An 18,298-nucleotide genomic window follows, 5' to 3' on the forward strand; every position below is an offset into this window, starting at 1 on the left:
TGACTTTGAGTTTTCTGTAAAACACAGCGAAGCCCTGAATGTTAAAGGGCCACTGCACCTATTTTACACATCAAGAGAGATGTTATTGAGCTGCATTGTGGGAAATTATTAATATTATTGTTGTTGTTTTGAGCTTTCAGAACTTTTGTAGCTCGTAACTTCTCTCTGCTCTGTTTGGCGTTTCCTGTTCTTACTTTCATCTGCGTTCAACTGTACACAAAACTTAGAGGCTTTTTTTTTTTTTCGTGAAGAAGCCACGAGAAATTAAATGCATTTGTCACCGAGATTAGAAAACACACTCCCGCACAACGAGGCACTTGTCGTCAGCGGATCGGTGCTTTCGATCACACGGGGGAACGTCTGGAGAAGAAGCAGCGAGCGATGGTTTTACGGAAAACTCGTCGCGCTCTGCACGCAGCACGAGACTGCCATCGGTCTGAGATGTGTGAGGCAGTAGCCTAAATGAGCCGCTAGGTGACGCTGTTGAGAATTCAGCAATTCTGTCCGCTTGTCCATACAGGACACCGTAGTTCTGAAATGTTTACTTTGCACTGCCCTGCAATCATCGTGAAATATCAGAACTAAAACCGCCCGTCCAGTTAATGCGTCCATCCTTTGTGTTAATTAAGCAACACTTTGGAGAGTTTTCTACTGAAATATCGGCACTAATTTTGGCTTTTCTGTTCACTAAACCATCGGTCAGGAGTGTGTTTATTTGAAGTTTCAGTAAGCCTCGTTTTAAATCTGGATTTATCGTTTACACTTTCTAAAACGTTTTCTATGAAAGTTCGCTTTGCGCCGGAGCTTCGCAGATAAACGATCCAGAACCAAGACCGTTCGCGTGATGTGTTTACTATCAGCCCGCAAGTCGCTGTTGGGATTTCAGTATCGGTTACACGTTTCACGTCCTCGTGAGGTCACGGGGCCAGCTGTTACCGCGTCCGGGTCTCAAGAGTCCCAGCGGGGGCAGAGAGGCTCCGGCCCGCATGTATATGCTGTTTGTTAGTGATGCTGCACACACTTTATATCCTTACTGCACTTCTGCTTGGACCTGAACTGCATTTCGCTGCCTTGTACTTGTCCACGTGTAATGACAATAAAGTTTAATCGAATCTAAAAGCCAAAGTGTGGATTCTACTTTTTGTCAGCAGTCGTCCGGATTTTGGAAACACAGAGGGCTCAGATGGATTCAGGAAGTCCTGACCTGGAGTCTGCGTTATTCCCGACTTCACTCCCAAGCCGGCGGCGTGTGTGTGTGTGTGTGTGTGTGTGTGTGTGTGTGTGTGTGTTACTCACAGATACAGATTCCATGTGAGGCGTCGAGGATGAACCCCGCCCTACACACACAGCTATAGCTCCCCCTGGTGTTCACACAGATGCCGTTCTCACACAGCCCCGGCTGGAGGCACTCATTCACATCTACACACACACACATTAACACACACATTAACACACACACACACACATCTGGCTCCTGGTTAAACTGCTCTTCTTCTTCTTCTTCTTCGCCGTCCTTCTCACTGACAGGTCTAATGAGGGTGGAGCAGACTCGAGTATCGATATAAACGGGTGTTTAAGTTGTTTCTGCGTCCACTCCTGTCTCAGCGCGGAGGTGAAATGAGAGATTTACAACACAGAAGCAGCACAGACGACACGCTAACTCGGGATTGCAGAGCGCCGTGCGTTTGCATCTAAAAGCTACAAACCGCACATTTGAAGACAGCGAGGTGAAGATTCTAAGTAGAGAGAAGAGTTGGTTTGAAAGAGGAGTCAAAGAAGCCATTTTTGTGAAAAAAGAAAACCCCTCTTTGAACAGAAATGGTGGTCTGAGATTCAATCTGCCCAAAGTTTACCACAGTGTGTTAACACCGTGGTCAAGCCAATCACATGCTAATCAGGTACTTAACAGTGATGAGGGAGGTGCAGCCAGAAAACAACAGGCCTGATTACTGATTACTGGGCCATCATGGAAACTATTAGGTCAGTTTCAGGTGAAACTAGCTAATCAACAGATACTCAGGTAGACTCCTTCCTGAGGGCGGGGCTTATGTAACACAGAGTAGCTTAAATTTCTGAGTTCTCAGACCATTTTCACAGTTGAGAATGGCTTCCGGATGGGAGCCGAAACGTCTTGATTCTGAAAACAGCGTCCAGACGACTACGACTGAAACCTTTTCTACGATAGATCACTCCTGGACGAATGAGGGACTACACCGTCTCTTTCAAACAGTGTAAACAAACAGACTTGCACATTTTGCCCTATTAACCCCAAAGTGACAGGAGTACCATCCAACTGTCCCGTGGACTCCAGTGTTAACTAAGATCAATGATCGAATGAGGGACGACACCGTCTAACACAGAAGCAGGCGAACAGAGTTTTATAAAATCTCACGAAGGGAACGCGTCTGCATACTTCTGTCGGCTTTAGTCGTAAATCTGTTTAAAAAAAAAAAAAGTAGCTTCCTGTGGAGACAAAACGAGGGTGAGGACGCAGGTGAGAGAATATGTGTTTTTTACATTCGACCGGCCTCGTGTGGACGAACCAGAGACGGCGGACACACAAGGACACTTCAGGAATCAAACCACCAACCGCAAGATTACAACCTGCTCTCCCACCTGAGCACCTGCCTGTGACCTCTGACCTACTTTCTCTGTGTGTGTGTGTGTGTGTGTGTGTGTGAAACTCACCGACACACTGCGTTTCATTGGCTCGCTCGAAACCAGCAGGACAGCTACTGTTGCTCTGACCTGATGATGACGACGATTAATAACCGATTATTGATTAATAATAAACCGGATCACAGAGAGATGAGATCATTAAAAACAGAGAGAGAGGGCGGACCAGAGGAAGGAAAGGACACAGATTAATAAACTGTAGGCAAAAACTAATAAATAAACTAATAAACTGTAAGGTGAAGCTTATCAGGCACACCTGTGCACCTGCTCGTTAATGCAAATATCTAATCGGCAGCAAAATAAAGATAATAACAACAACATTAGCGTTTAACAGTAAAATGCAGTCTTTTTATTGCATTAATAAAAGTTCATCAAAGCACACAATTAGCCAGAGAACAGAACATTTGACATTTTACAGAGAGAAAAGGGCGGGAAAGTGATTTATTTATTAATAAGAACCGTCTGGTTCACAGAAACTAATGCAGAATAGCACCAGACTCTGTTCATTTTTTTACACATTTGAACAAGAGTACCAGACAGTGCGTGTGTGTGTCTGTGTCTGTGTGTGTGTGTGTGTGTGTGTGTGCGTGCGCGTGTGCGTGCGTGCGTGCGTGCGTGCGTGTGTGTGTGTGTGTGTGTGTGTGTGTGTGTGTGTGTGTGTGTGTGTGTGCGTCTCTCTTCGGTTCTTTGATTTTACTCACTCTGTCGTCTCTCTTTGGTTTTTAAAAAGGTGCATGGCGTCATTGTTTCTGATCTGACAGACTGATGTGAAGTTGGACGCCAGCAAGTGAGCTAACACAACTTCCCGTGTGTCTGCACACACACACACACACACACACACACACACATCAAACATCTGCATGTGTGCATGTGTGTGTCTGTGTGTGTGTGTGTGTTAAAGGCCTACAGTCCCACAGAGCAGCATTCCTTTACTGTTAGTCAGCTCTGCAAGAACATGGACGAAGCTTCATTACTGACTTTGTGTATGTTTGTGTGTGTGTGTGTGTGTGTGTGTGTGTGTGTGTGTGTGTGAGATAATGTCAGATAGTTATATAAGCAGCTCCTGGTGGACTACTTCCAAAATATTTCAGTCATAAAGTATCAGACCTTTGCAGAGAGAGAGAGAGGGAGAGAAATACTTCAGTTTGTGTGTGTGTGTGTGTGTGTGTGTGTGTGTGGTTGGCAGCGCACTGTTATTTTTGGTCACAACATCCATATCACAGTGGTATTTTTGGAAAACAGGGTCAGTACTGTAAACACTTTGAACAAACTTGTCAGCTTTGCATGAAAATCAGTGTTTGGAAGTTGAAAGTACATTTACTTTGAGGTGTGTCTGAGGTGTGTGTGTGTGTGTGTGTGTCTGAGGTGTGTGTGTGTCTGAGGTGTGTGTGTGTGTGTATGCGTACCTGTGTTATCAGGACAGAGGACGCAGTCAGTGATCCCCCAGGCCTTCCCGATGCCTCGGCAGCACATTTCCCTGCTCCTCAGACCAGGCAGAGGAGAGCTGCACTGCACACACACACACACACATGCACACACACACACACACACACACACACATTAACATACCGTAGAAGTGATGGGGTTTCTATAAAGAACACAAATATAGGAACAAAAATTGCATTTTATACATATACATGAGTATATATTTCACTTCTGACAGTGAACTAAATCAAAATGAATGGTTTTGTTGTGACATCTGACTCCGCTACTCCTGTAGTCTTCGTTGTTCCCATAAAAGGTCGACCAACCTGAACTTCGATACTCATTCAACGAGAGAGGTTTCCAACGCTGAGGTGATTCATTTAAAAACCCATGTTTTCCTTCCAGTCGCCCAAAGATTAGTCTGGGCCCAGACCTCTAAATCACCGCTCAAAAATCTTCTTTTTTTTTTTTTTTCCAGTGATTCCAGTAAATCTGGTGTCGTCCTCACGGAAAGCCGGTCGGAAAAAACGACGGCGCCAATCAGAGCTTTGCAGGCGGGATTAAGAACGTCTTCCTGTGCCGGAGACAGAAAGACGTCTCCAGGTGTGGGCGTGGATGAGACGTCGACGTGCAGAAACGACTTGCGGCGACAGATTTCTTCCGTCAACGCGACAAACGAAACGCTAACTGCTCCTAACAACAAGAGTCGACATGCTAGCAGCTCTGCGAGGCCGTACTGGGCATAGTGGTGCTTTGAGCTAAATGCTAACATGCTGATGTTTAGCAGGTATAACGTTTACCACGTTCACCATCTTAGTTTAGCGCGTTAGCATGCTAACATTAATCCATCCATCAAGTTTTAATAACTGCTTATCTGGGTCCAGGTTGCCTTAATTAATCTTATTGTTAGAAATGTTATATACAGCTGGGAAAATAACTCTTCATATCGTCCCTGCTGGTTTTCCACCACGCTTTCATACTTTGGCCGGTATGACGGTGAAACAGGCGTTAAACTGAATTCTGTGTGGCGTTAAACAGAAACCCTGACTGGGAGCTAAAAGAGGCTAAAAAGCTCCGCAGAGCTCATGCTAGCAGCTCTGTGAGGCTGTACTTAACACTTAAATGCTAACATGCTCACAATGCTAACAAGCTGATGTTCAGCAGGTATAACGTTCGCCACCTTAGTTTAGCGTGTTAGCATGCTAACATTTGCTAATTAGCAGTAAACACACAGTGCAGCTGAGGCTAATGATGTCATTAGTTCTGCAGGTCAGAAACCAAAGTGTCGGACGCGTTAACATGTCGACCTGATGGTGGCGCTAGATGGAAAGTCAGAGGATCAGCAGAGTTACTAAAGTTCATCCTGAGTGCATGGCTAAAAACCACAGAGAGGTATTTGATGCACGTCGAACATTTGGCAAAGTCTTTAACGTGACTCGGTGTTGAACATGACTCAGGAGCACGATGAGTCAGAAACACTGGGAGATGAAGAGCCAGTTAGCTAACAGGAGGGTGACAGGCTGCTGGCGGTCCAGGCGGTTGAAGAGTTGGACATCAGGACTGTGCGACAGCAGCTACTGCAGCCGAAACTAAAGCTGCATTTTATTATCAGCATGAAATACGGCCGAGGGGGGATTTTCTATCAGAAAGCAGAGAAGTGCGAACACGCTGAACGTCTGCAGCCAGAGAGCTAATGCGAACCAGAGTCCTTCAGTCTGTAGTCACAACTCATTACAGGACCACAAACAATAAATCACCGATTTACTTTCGCCATAAAAGGCTTATGCAGAACATATAAAATGATACCACAAAGAACAAAGGCTGCCGTTTTGATGTTTACCTCGTTAAAGGAGCATCTGCACGAGAGAAGAATATTTCAATCTGATCCAAAAAGATTTGAAATGTGAATTCACATCTGAAATACTACAGATCTCCACGAGTTGCTCTGCATATTCATGGTCCTCACAGGACGAATCCCACTGATTGGAACGACGCCATGAGCTTCCGCAATCAGGACCGAATTTACACTTTTAAAGCTCCATCACTGAAAAGCTCATGATCCATTAAAATGAAGCCAAGTCCACGTGTGACTCCTCATCACAGTTTATGGTCACGTTTCCCTTCAGATTGCTTAATTTGAAGGATTTTCAGATACCTGAAGAGGTGAATACGCCGCTACATCGCTAAAAATCTTATCCAGATTTGATTTCTTGCAGAGCTACAAGGCTGACGGTGCAGAGGTGTGTGTGTATAGGCGAGATTAGCTCAGATGTAGCAATATACCTTTGCTTTGCTAACAGTCCAACGCCAACAGATGTCCTGCTGGTCGAAGGTGTAATTTCGGTGGACTGTAAACTTTAACCCTCAGCTCAAAACTCAGGTTTTATTACATCTTGAAAAAATAATGAATCCTCAGGACAAACGACAGTTCAGACTCCACAACACTTTGATATTGTGTCTGTAATTAACGGTGCAGCCTGTAGGGGGCGCTGGCAGGACTTTACTCTTGCTGTCTTAACAGGGAACAGGTACCAAAAGTGAGTCTTCCGGGCTCCCTCTCACCTGTCCGTCTTTCACCTCTCTGAAGCAGTACTTGAACCCGGACTGCTGGTTGTACGTGCCGGCCCCCCTCTGCGTCTGGGCCTGGACCTCCACACCTGCCGGAGCCGGAGCTGGAGCCGGAGCGCCCGCCGACCCCGAGGAGGATAGCGTCCGCAGGGTGGGACTGAATCCAGACACCTGGAACGAAGAAGAAGAGACCAACTGCTCAGCAACAACTGAAACATCCGTCTGCAACACCGTCAAACTAAAGCCACCAGTTTGATTTTGGTACCTTCAGCACCTGGTGGATCTTCACGCTGGCCTCGGGGGGGTGCTGCACTCTGACCTTCACCATGGAGGGCCCGTGAGCTGCGCACACACATACGCACACAACGTTATGTTGACATATAAATTTGAGTTTTGCTTACGAGAGAAATTTCAACATTTCAACATTTACTTTCTCTTTCTCTCCGAGAGTCAGATGTTCAGATTGACGCCGCTCTCATGTCTGTACGCTAAATATGAAGCTACAGCCTGCAGTTAGCTTAGCTTAGCATAAAGACTGGAAACGGGGGTGGAAGCTAGCCTGGCTCTGTCCAAAGGTAACAAAGTCCACCTCCCAGCAGCTCTGAAGCTCCCTGATTAACACGTTACACATTGCTGTTTTACGGGGGGTTATGCGGCGGACTACTTCTTGCCTGTGATCAGTTTAAACCAGCGTAGCCTTCACGAAGTTACTGGTCCCAGCCAAGAAACTGTTTGCTAGCAGCTCTCGGTTCCTGTCTCTCTCTGTGCAGCTCAAAACTCCCACACAGATGGGTTTTTTTTTACCTGTTGGTGTCAAAGGTCAGAGGTCAGACTCACCTCCAGACCTCGCCGGCGCCTGGTTCTGTCCCAGCGGCAGGAGGAACTCAGACTGGGTCAGCTCCTGATTGGCTGCCATGGCGGAGAGCAGCGCGGGCTTGACGATCTCATTGGTGGAGGAGGGCGAGGCAGCTGCAGCTACAGCGGGGGTGGTGGCGGCGGCGGCGAGGATCTGGCAGAACTTCCCGGTGAAGTTTGGTGGGCAGAGACAGCGATCCTTCTGCAGGCAGACGCCTCCGTTCTTACAGAGCAGAGGACAGAGGACTGCAGGAGGAACAACAAACAACCATCTGTGATTATTTGTTCGGACCCCCATTACTCTTCCTGGGGTCCAAAGGAAACAAACCAGGGGACTCGTCGCGAGGGCAGCAGCGGAACTAACTGCCCAGGGGCCCAAAACATATGGAGGGCCCTAAAGAGGCCTGAAATTAAAAGTTATTTGTAGATTTGTATTAGCCAAGTAGTAAGTAAATTATTATGTGCGGCTGAATAAACTATTTGACAAATTATTTTTTGAGTCTTAAACAATGTTGGAGCCTCCCCCCTCTCCGAGAGCTGCACATGGTTTAGTCCACATCCAGGTTCCAGAAGTTAGAAAATGTAATTCAAAATCCCACTGACATGTGTAACAACGCTAAGAACTAACAATCAATTCTCACGACACGACGCACTCCCACTTCCCGTGTAGACAGGAAACTAGCGGAGCAGTTCCTTGTTGCCGAAACACAAACAGTTTGTCTCAAAATGCGGTAACTCCCGTAGTCCGTTGCCTCCAGGTAATCGTGTCTTTAAGAAAGACGAGCAGGGGCGAGAATGAATTTGAAGGAAAACGTCTGTTAACAAAATCCTTTCAAAAGAAAAACGATTGCAACAACTTGCTGGAACCTGTTTTACGATAGTTTATCGTTGGTTAGTAGTTTAATCCAACTCACAATTGTTAACTTGCTGATAAATTTAGCAGCATTTCCTCCCTCCATCTTCTCATTTTACTAAGCATGATGAAGCGTATATGATGGATTTTTTAATAATAACAATGTATGAAGTGCGTTGGTGTCTCTGGTGGCGAACCATCGGCTGACTCTGCAGCTCCGCTCGGCTTTACGGAGCTTCATAGAGACTTTCAGCTCGTTGTTTAGCTGTTACTGTTCTGGTTCTCGGCTCTCAGAGCGTCGTTTCCAGAGAAGAAGAAGCTGCAAAAAGCCGCTGAACTCGAGCTCGAGCAGCTGGTGAACGTAGCGGAGCATCTAGCAGCTAAAGAGCCAGATGTTTCCCTCAGCAGCTGCTGGAGACCAAACCCAGAGCCGACGGAGAGAAGACCGGACCGACGTCCATCAGGAGACACGAACTCGCCTCCTGATGAAGCGTCGCGTCGCTGCTGGACGCGGAAATAAGCAGCTGTTTGCTAACAAGTTCAACATATCAACTTATGTCAACGTTTTGTTCACAGCTCGTTTCTGCTGCCCCCGAGTGGCCAAATAAATCAGTTATTGCAGGTTTGAACTAAGTAAACCTGTAAAGCATCTGCAGCTGGAAGGAGATTAGCGTCAAACATCAAGAGTGAGCGCAAATTCAAATATTAGAAATTATTTTGCCTGTAAAACTAGACATTTCCACATCGAGGTAACACCAGTGAGTTTAGTTTGTGTAACCTGCTCTAAAGGATTACAAGGAACTTGTGTTTGTTCATGTTTCAAACTAAAAATAAGACTTTGACACATTTAATGCTAATTTGTAAAGAATTGCGTCAGCTAACGGTTAACATGCACACGGTCGTATGATACAATACAAATGAAAGCCACTTAAATTTACATTCATACCAGTTAGTAACAGGCTCTGTCACACACACACACACACACACACACACACACACTGAGGCCAACACTAACACACATCCATCATGTTTACTGTCGGCCTGGAAACACTCACTGTCGACGCCGTTTCACAACACTCCCTTCTGTTTACTCAGGCTGTAACACAGATGCATTCTGGGAGGTGGTGGGCGTGGTCCGCCTCTGTTGCTAAGAGACCGCCGGGTCCTGTGTAAGCTCAGGTGACGTGTGTATAAACAAACAAAGCTGCCCTGATGGAGGTGAAAGCGGACCGGGCGCCAACAGAACCAGCCAGCCACTTCCTACTTCCTGTTTGAGCGCCTGTGACAGGATGCTGGTGCATTGTTACCCAGAGTTCAGCTGGTGTTGAAGCTGCCGCCAATAAGCCGATAATACCCAGAAGTCTGTGCAGCAGGAAGGAAACCTGCAGCTTTAATACCAGGTTCTTCTCACCCTGCGATCTCTATCAGCAGCTCTGTGATCTGACCTCAGAACAGTTCGTTTCAAATATCGGCACGGACATATCAATACAAACCTACACCAATGCGTTTAAGCTCTTCTCCGCTACGGGAACGTAACGATCCGTAACCTGGAGCTTCATATTGAACCCGAACAAAAACCTGTCAGGTCAAGGTTTTAGCTTTTTCGGCTGAACGTCACTTCTCTGCACAGGTGAGTATGTGGCAGGTAGCGTCAGAGGAAACGACTGATGGATCAGGTACCTGACGAAGGTCAAACAGCGTGCGGGTTACACGTCACTGAAACGGCACCAGGACGAACATGTAATGGTCTGTCTGGTGAGCGAGTGCAGCTAATATCGATTTTCTTTCACATTTCCATGTGATGACTTTTAAAGAGGAACTCCACATGTTTTTTGTTTTTTTTTACACATAATCACAGATTCTCGTTGCCATATGATGTTAAAACTCTGACAGACTGCAGACTGTACAGGACTCAGCTGCTCGGCTGTAAACCAGGACCGAGAGCTGCGACCACATCACACCTGGTTCAGCCTCTTTACATCGGCTCCCTGTTGGTTTCAGGATCGATTTTAAGATCTTATTGATTACTTTTAAGGCTCTTCATGGCCCCAGATTATATTTTAGACCTTGTAATCCCTTATGAACCTTCACGTAGTCTGAGATCTTCGGGCAGGGGTCTCCTGTCTGTTCCTGAGTCCAGGATGGAAACTAAGGGGGACAGAGCTTTGGCAATCAGGGCCCCGAGGCTCTGGATCAACCTGCCCGAAGACATCAGGCTGTCTGACTCAGAGTCTTCGTTTAAGTCTCGTCTCAAAACACATTTTTATCTGAAAGCAGATCCTGATTTTACCTGAACTGGTTATTTTACTGTTTTTATGTATTTCATCATTCACTGCGGTGTTTTATTTCTCTCTGTGAAGCACTTTGTTTTGTTTGTGCTCTATAAACAAAGTTTTATTATTATTATTATTATTAATTCAGGTGATTTTTCTGCTGCTTGTACGTGTCAGACTCTCTCAGAGGGACATAAATGATCTTCTAGCGTCGGTCAAAGCTCCAGCAGACGTCCTGTCTGTCCAGCGGAGACGCAGAGAGTCTGACAGCAGCTTCTACTTGTATTTTAAAAATACCAACGCTACCTGAACGCTACATGTGATTAAACTGCTCCATCTACCGTTTACACGGACAGATAAACAGCAAAAGCAGCGTCAGATATTCTTGATCAGAATATCGCCTGTACGTCGAAACACACGTCCTGCTTTATTTCTCGTACCTGAACTTGGATTTAGTGCCGCCGACTGAGCGGAGCCCAGATTTAGTTCCAGGAACTAAACAAAAGCAGAACCAGAGACACACAAGTTACCTCCAGTACAGACTGAGGAGAAACTACAACAGGAGAAACGAACGTGAAAGAAATCACAGCCGTGTTGGGTTTATTAAACAGATTTTTTATTTATTATTTATTATTCATGACTTTTTATGAATCAGATGTCCCGGTCGGTTGTACGCGCCCAGTCCCGGCCCTCGCTCTCTGAGAAGACGAGGAAAAACTCCCACAGACCTCCACACGCTAAGCCAAAGTGGAAGAAACCTCGGCAGAGGCAATTCAAAGAGAGATCCCCCTCTGCAGGGACGCCGGGGGGCCAAGTCAGGAGCCGGAGACACCCAGCGGTCCGGTGCGGGTTTAAACCGCTGCCTCTTTTAACTCTTTGCTTCGGTTTTACTTACATTTACTGTGGGTTCAAGTCTCCGCTGGAAACTGTTTCTAGTTTTTGCTAAAGTAAAAGGTGGAGATATGTCCGGGCCGTGTGAACACGGAGCTCTTTTACTTCTAGTAGCTTTAAGTTCACCTCCTCCCACAGTGTGCACCTCACCGCACCCTCCTTGTCATGTAAAAATCACTCTTCTTCTTCTGTTTCGATGTTATTCGTGCCGCAAGCGAAGGAGTTAATGAATCTTCTCCAGCGTGAAGGCCTCCTCCTCTTCTTCTTTATCGGTATCGCAGGCGGCTCATCGGTACGTCCACAGCTCACCTGTGGAGGCTCAGGTGCTGTTTCAACCGTCACTTCCTCCTTCACCACCTCCTCTTCCTTCACCTCCTCCTCCACACGGGATTCGTTTCGTCGCACGAGCTCCTGGACTTCCTCTCGCAGGGCGGCCACCTCGGCCTCGTTCTTGTCGAGCGACTTGAGGAACCCTGCGACGGTCAGATTCAGGTTCTCGATGGTTTTGAGCAAAACGTTCTTCTCGTGTTCCCAGGCTTTTATTTCCTCCTCAGGGTGCCGGCTGCTCTCACTTCCTGTCGTCTGGCAGGCCTTTTCCACCAGCCTCTCTGCACGCGCTCTGTCTTTAAGGCGCCGTATCTCCTCACGAAGGACGTCATTTGTCTCGCTCTCGGACTGCAGAAGTCCTTTCACGTCCTCGTAGTCGTGGAGAAGTTTCTTCATGTCCTCCTGTAAATGCAGCAGCGTCTTCTGCGTCTGAGACGCCTCCAGCTGAAGCTGAGTGCTGAAGCTCTTCTGCTGTTTCAGCAACAAACTGAGCTTCAGATTTTCTTTCTCCAGAGCCTCCTGCTTCTTGGCCTCTTTCTCCGGCTGCGAGCTGGCGTTACAGGTCCTCGCTTTGTTCTGCGTCTTCCTGAACACCTTTGCGTTCCTCTCTGACATCGTCACGCTCCCTGGCTTCATCATCACGCTGAACATTTCATCGTACGTGATGAACATTTTTTTCAGCCTCTCCAGTTCCTCGCAGAGCTTCTCCTCCCGCTCGCTCGCCCTCAGCTTTTCTTCGGCTCGCGAGGCTCGTTCGCTCTGCAGCTCGCTTTCCAGCCGCTCGATTTTCCTCAGCACTTGGTCCTCATGCGTCACATCCATCTCGTCGTCTTAATGTGTTTTAATTTAGCAAACAGAGTGATTCCACTGTGTAACGTTGCGTTGCGATTTTCAGTTTGTCCTCCAAACCTTTAAAACAATCAGCTGTCCCCGTAAATTCTGCACCAATCCATATACAGACAGGAGATGATGATGTCACTGCCGTTCATGAACTTCAAGGGAGTTCCAATGACGATGTCATATGGAACACTGAAGGGAGTTCCAATGATGATGTCATAAGAAACACTAAAGGGAGTTCCATGATGTCATATGGAACACTGAAGGGAGTTCCAATGATGATGTCATAAGAAACACTAAAGGGAGTTCCAATGACGATGTCATATAGATTCCAACAATGAGTTCCCTTTTGGGTTTTTTTTTAAATTTTATTTCTAGTTTCATGCGCATGATTTTATAATTTGTGCTCTTAAATTAATAATTTGTGATTATCCAATCAGCACGGCGTTGCTCGCCAGCGTCCTCCTCCATTTTTATTGATTAGCTTAGTTTACTGATAGGTCAAGCAGGTTAAGCTGAGTGTGAACTGCCGGACAAACTACTTCACAACGCTCTGTTGTGCTTACAGGCTGCATATTTTGAATTCCAACACGTCGCTACGGCTTGAATATTCGAAATTTTAAATAAAAAAGTGAAAGCCCTAGTGCCGAGCAGCTCGTGTTCAGCAGCTTTTTACAGCTTTTTCTCTAAAAGCGACGCTCCGAGAGCTGAGAGCGAACCAGGACAGCGAAGCTGCAGCCGGACGGATAAACGACGAGCCGAAAGCCTCTATGAAGCCCCGTAGAGCCGAGCGGAGCTGCAGAATCAGCTGGTAGTTCGCCACCAGAGGCGCCGACGCGCTGTTTTCACACCTGATACTTCTGCACTTTTACTTAAGGAGAAGTTTCAATGCAGGACTTTTACTAGCAATGAAGTATTTTTACACTGTCGTATGTACTTTTACTAAAGTAAAGGATCTGAGGACGTCGTCCACCTCTGGTATCGTGTGTGTGAATCCATTTGTGCTGGCTAGTAAAAATGTGTGTGTGTGTGTGTGTGTGTGTTCGTGTCCACACCCTTTCAAGTGTGCATGTAATCTTGTATTTGAAGTGTTTGTTTATAATTAAGCATTTCTCAAACGTTTCCCACACACACACACACACACACACACACACACACACACAGATGCTGCATGTGTGTGGTGGTGTAAACACAGTGTCCTAATTATTGGACATCGCCCTACAGATGGACTGCATCAACACAAACACACACACTGTTTTTGGAGGAGGTTTTTGGAGATAACTGGGGCAAAAGAGAGAAAAGACAGAGAGATGGGAAAAAAAAAGGAGTGTTCAGGCATAAACAAGGAGGGATTAAATGATCTAAACACAGATGAAGGGAAAGACAGAATAAACAGAGAGAAACACATCAAACTGGCTACGATTCATTCTGCTCTGACAGCTCTGCGGTTAAAGCAGCATCTGACCTTTAATCAGTTTATAAAGTAGCTGATGCTAACATGTCAGCAGACGGCTGCTTATTTCCACGTCCAGCAGCGACGCGACGCTTCATCAGGAGGCGAGTTCGTGTCTCCTGATGGACGTCGGTCCGGTCTTCTCTCCGTCGGCTCTGTGTTTGGTCTCCAGCAGCTGCTGAGGGAAACATCTGGCTCTTTAGCAGCTAGATGCTCCGCTATGTTCGCCAGCTGCTCTCTGACTGCATCTGGCTGCTGTTTGCTCGAGTTCAGAGGCTTTAATCAGAGCTTGTTTGATGCAAAGCATTGAATTTGCTCAAAAAAGGCCTTAGAAGGTGTTAAAAAGCCTTAAATATAATGAACAAAAGCCTGAAATCCTGCCTCCTGGCTGCTGTAGGCAGTAGTGTTGGCTATAAAATGTTTCTGTATGTGACCGCGGCTGGCAGCAGACGTTCTGCGCCTCTAAAGTAACGGTGGGATGGTTGCGACAGTGGATTGCGCTGCAGGAAGTCAAGATGTTCACGGTGACCTTAAAAAATGAACTTCATCATTTTTAACGGCTTCACCCATCCGTCAAGTTTTAATAACTGCTTATCTGGGTCCAGGTTGCCTTAATGTAATTAATCTTATCGTTAGAAATGTTATATACAGCTGGGAAAATAACTCTTCATATCGTCCCTGCTGGTTTTCCACCACGCTTTCATACTTTGGCCGGTATGACGGTGAAACAGGCGTTAAACTGAATTCTGTGTGGCGTTAAACAGAAACCCTGACTGGGAGCTAAAAGAGGCTAAAAAGCTCCGCAGAGCTCATGCTAGCAGCTCTGTGGGTCTGTACTTAACACACGGTGAGCTAAATGCTGACACCGGCATGCTAACATGCTCACAATGCTAACAAGCTGATGTTCAGCAGGTATAACGTTCACCATCTTAGTTTAGCGTGTTAGCATGCTAACATTTGCTAATTAGCAGTAAACACAGAGTGTTTGGACGCGCTAGCAGCTCCGTGAGGCTGTACTTAACACACGGTGAGCTAAATGCTAACATGCTCACAATGCTAACAAGCTGATGTTCAGCAGGTATAACGTTCACCATGTTCACTATCTTAGTTTAGCGTGTTAGCATGCTAACATTTGCTAATTAGCAGTAAACACAGAGTGTTTGGACGCACTAGCAGCTCTGTGAGGCTGTACTTAACACACGGTGAGCTAAATGCTAACATGCTCACAATGCTAACAAGCTGATGTTCAGCAGGTATAACATTCACCATGTTCACCATCTTAGTTTAGCGTATTAGCATGCTAACATTTGCTAATTAGCAGTAAACACAGAGTGTTTGGACGCGCTAGCAGCTCTGTGAGGCTGTACTTAACACACGGTGAGCTAAATGCTGACACCGGCATGCTAACATGCTCACAATGCTAACAAGCTGATGTTCAGCAGGTATAACGTTCACCATCTTAGTTTAGCGTGTTAGCATGCTAACATTTGCTAATTAGCAGTAAACACAGAGTGTTTGGGCGCGCTAGCAGCTCCGTGAGGCTGTACTTAACACACGGTGAGCTAAATGCTAACATGCTCACAATGCTAACAAGCTGATGTTCAGCAGGTATAACGTTCACCATGTTCACTATCTTAGTTTAGCGTGTTAGCATGCTAACATTTGCTAATTAGCAGTAAACACAGAGTGTTTGGGCGCTTCTAGCAGCTCTGTGAGGCTGTACTTAACACACGGTGAGCTAAATGCTAACATGCTCACAATGCTAACAAGCTGATGTTCAGCAGGTATAACATTCACCATGTTCACCATCTTAGTTTAGCGTATTAGCATGCTAACATTTGCTAATTAGCAGTAAACACAGAGTGTTTGGACGCGCTAGCAGCTCTGTGAGGCTGTACTTAACACACGGTGAGCTAAATGCTGACACCGGCATGCTAACATGCTCACAATGCTAACAAGCTGATGTTCAGCAGGTATAACGTTCACCATCTTAGTTTAGCGTGTTAGCATGCTAACATGTGCTAATTAGCAGTAAACACGGAGTGTTTGGACGCGCTAGCAGCTCTGTGAGGCTGTACTTAACACACGGTGAGCTAAATGCTAACATGCTCACAATGCTAACAAGCTGATGTTTAGCAGGTATAACGTTCACCATCTTAGTTTAGCGTGTTAGCGCGCTAACATTAGCTAATTAGCAGTAAACACAGAGTGCAGCTGAGGCTGATGATGTCATTAGTTCTGCAGGTTATAAACCAAAGTGTCGGACACGTTAACGTGTCGACCTGATGGTGGCGCTAGATGGAAAGTCAGAGGATCAGCAGAGTTGTTACAGTTCATCCTGAGGGGAGCATGAACGATGAAGCACGTTTATATATATTTCACTGGGTAACTATCACACATGAGAATTATTGTTGTGATATTTTAACAGTTGGAAAGTTGATAATAAAAAAATGACAGAGAGAAAGGAGGTCACGACGGAAAGAATGAGCAACAAAGAGAAGAAGAAGAAGAAGACGATGGCGTGAGGAAGACGTCAGACGTCCTTTTAAACTGAGGAGGAATGTCAGGGAGGATTACGGCACAAATTATTGGGATTTCCAACTAAAATGGAGGACAGGCTGCGTCAACACTCATCAGTCCTCTTGACTTCCAGGAGTTTCGTGTCCAGACGGTTTGGAGCAGCGACGGTCAGGTTCAAACACTTTAAAGCCTCGCTTTAAAACACACACACACACGCACACACACACGCACACACGCACACGCACACACACACACACACACACAGGCAGCCGGTAAAGGGATGATGGGTTGTGCTGTTACGTGTGTGCTGATAAAGTTAATTCAAAGAAAGAAAAACAAAGAGGCTGACGAGGGACCGGGGGGGGGGGGGGATTGACCTTTGACCCCATGATGTCATCGCAGTGAGTGAGTGTGTGTGTGTGTGTGTGTGTGTGTGTGTGTGTGTGTGAGGGTTAAGTTAATGATAAATGAAAGCCATATGTCAGTGGTGTTTCTCCCCCCCTCTGCCCCTCTTGTTCCTCTCTCTCTCTGTTTCTAGTCAACTTTCCATCCACACATTTTTATTTTTTTTCACCAAATACCCAGAAAATCTGCAAAAGAAAATTAATGCATTTTATTAGCGGAGTTGGTTCGTGGAGATAAACAGCTGGTGGAGCAGTCGGGCGCCACTTAAACCGTCGCAGGAGAAGAGGCTGACGTAACATTTTCAACCCTAAGGTTTTAGTTATTTACAGACTTTTAGTTTGGGCCACTCAGAAATGCCATCAGTGTTGTTGACTCTTGCAGTTTTTATTAAAAAATGTAGCGGGCTACAACTTCAGACCTGTTTTTTAGCCTATATTTGTTCACATTCAGTCAAACTGTCCCCGTTAAAGCAGCCGAACCAGCAGTCAGCAGCTCCTGTCTGCAGTGGACCCGTGGACGGACGGACAGCTGTCTCTGGATCACTGTGAGACTGAAGGAAACTTAAAAACAGCCGGATTCTCAGGCAGGTTCTGCAGTTTTTTTTCTGTGATTTATGGACGTTTATTCTGGATGTACATCAGCGATAGCGACATCCTCGGAGTCACGCCGAATCTAAAAATGCGTGTACATCCGTCTCCGTTTGCTTTTTTTTATCCACACGCCAGCTTTTCCACTCGGCTAACATTTTGATATCTCGACTTTTCTTCTAAGAAAAACTGGATACCACGTTCCAAGATGGCGCCTCATTTACTCCTATGAAAGTTGCTCACTTGGTGCCGGAAAAGCCTCCTCACGCGTCCGCGTTTTTGGGCCAACAGAGCATGCTCAGTAGAGACTTCCTCTGGCTTCCTGTCGGCTCCCCGCACACACGAACGGGATAAAATAATTCACTGATACATAGACTTTTTAAATGTTATTCGACCGAATGGATCAAACTCTGATAACACAAAGAGTCATTTCGGGATCCATCATTTTCCAGCTGATCATATTCTAATGATTGCGTACAGGAAGAAGTCTGAGTTTGACCTCTCCGCCAAAGTGACAGCTAGCTCCTCCTTCAATGATACTCTCTCTCTAAGCCGAACTCATTTTGCTTTCAGCTTCGACAGAAAACACAAAGCGGGACGGATCGTCTCTCAGGTTGGTTTTTACACA

At 46.1% G+C, this 18,298-nt stretch overlaps 1 protein-coding gene across 8 annotated transcripts in view; it reads right to left on the reverse strand.

The window, feature by feature from the left end:
- The window catches only part of LOC122879177 (latent-transforming growth factor beta-binding protein 4), a 104,521-nt gene that overhangs the window by 47,063 nt on the left and 39,160 nt on the right, over positions 1-18,298 (reverse strand). For 7 of the 8 annotated variants that reach the window (XM_044202985.1, XM_044202984.1, XM_044202981.1 and 4 more), the window contains 6 exons: positions 7,507-7,770; positions 6,935-7,011; positions 6,664-6,840; positions 4,083-4,185; positions 2,689-2,748; positions 1,297-1,419 (listed from right to left, as the gene is read on the reverse strand). In XM_044202985.1, the coding sequence (XP_044058920.1) occupies positions 1,297-1,419; positions 2,689-2,748; positions 4,083-4,185; positions 6,664-6,840; positions 6,935-7,011; positions 7,507-7,770 (804 nt within the window). The remainder of the gene's footprint in view (positions 1-1,296; positions 1,420-2,688; positions 2,749-4,082; positions 4,186-6,663; positions 6,841-6,934; positions 7,012-7,506; positions 7,771-18,298) is intronic. The other variant, XM_044202983.1, reaches the window with a different exon arrangement.

The sequence above is a fragment of the Siniperca chuatsi genome, linkage group LG7 (assembly GCF_020085105.1).
Source record: "Siniperca chuatsi isolate FFG_IHB_CAS linkage group LG7, ASM2008510v1, whole genome shotgun sequence".
Taxonomy (NCBI): Eukaryota; Metazoa; Chordata; class Actinopteri; order Centrarchiformes; family Sinipercidae; genus Siniperca; species Siniperca chuatsi.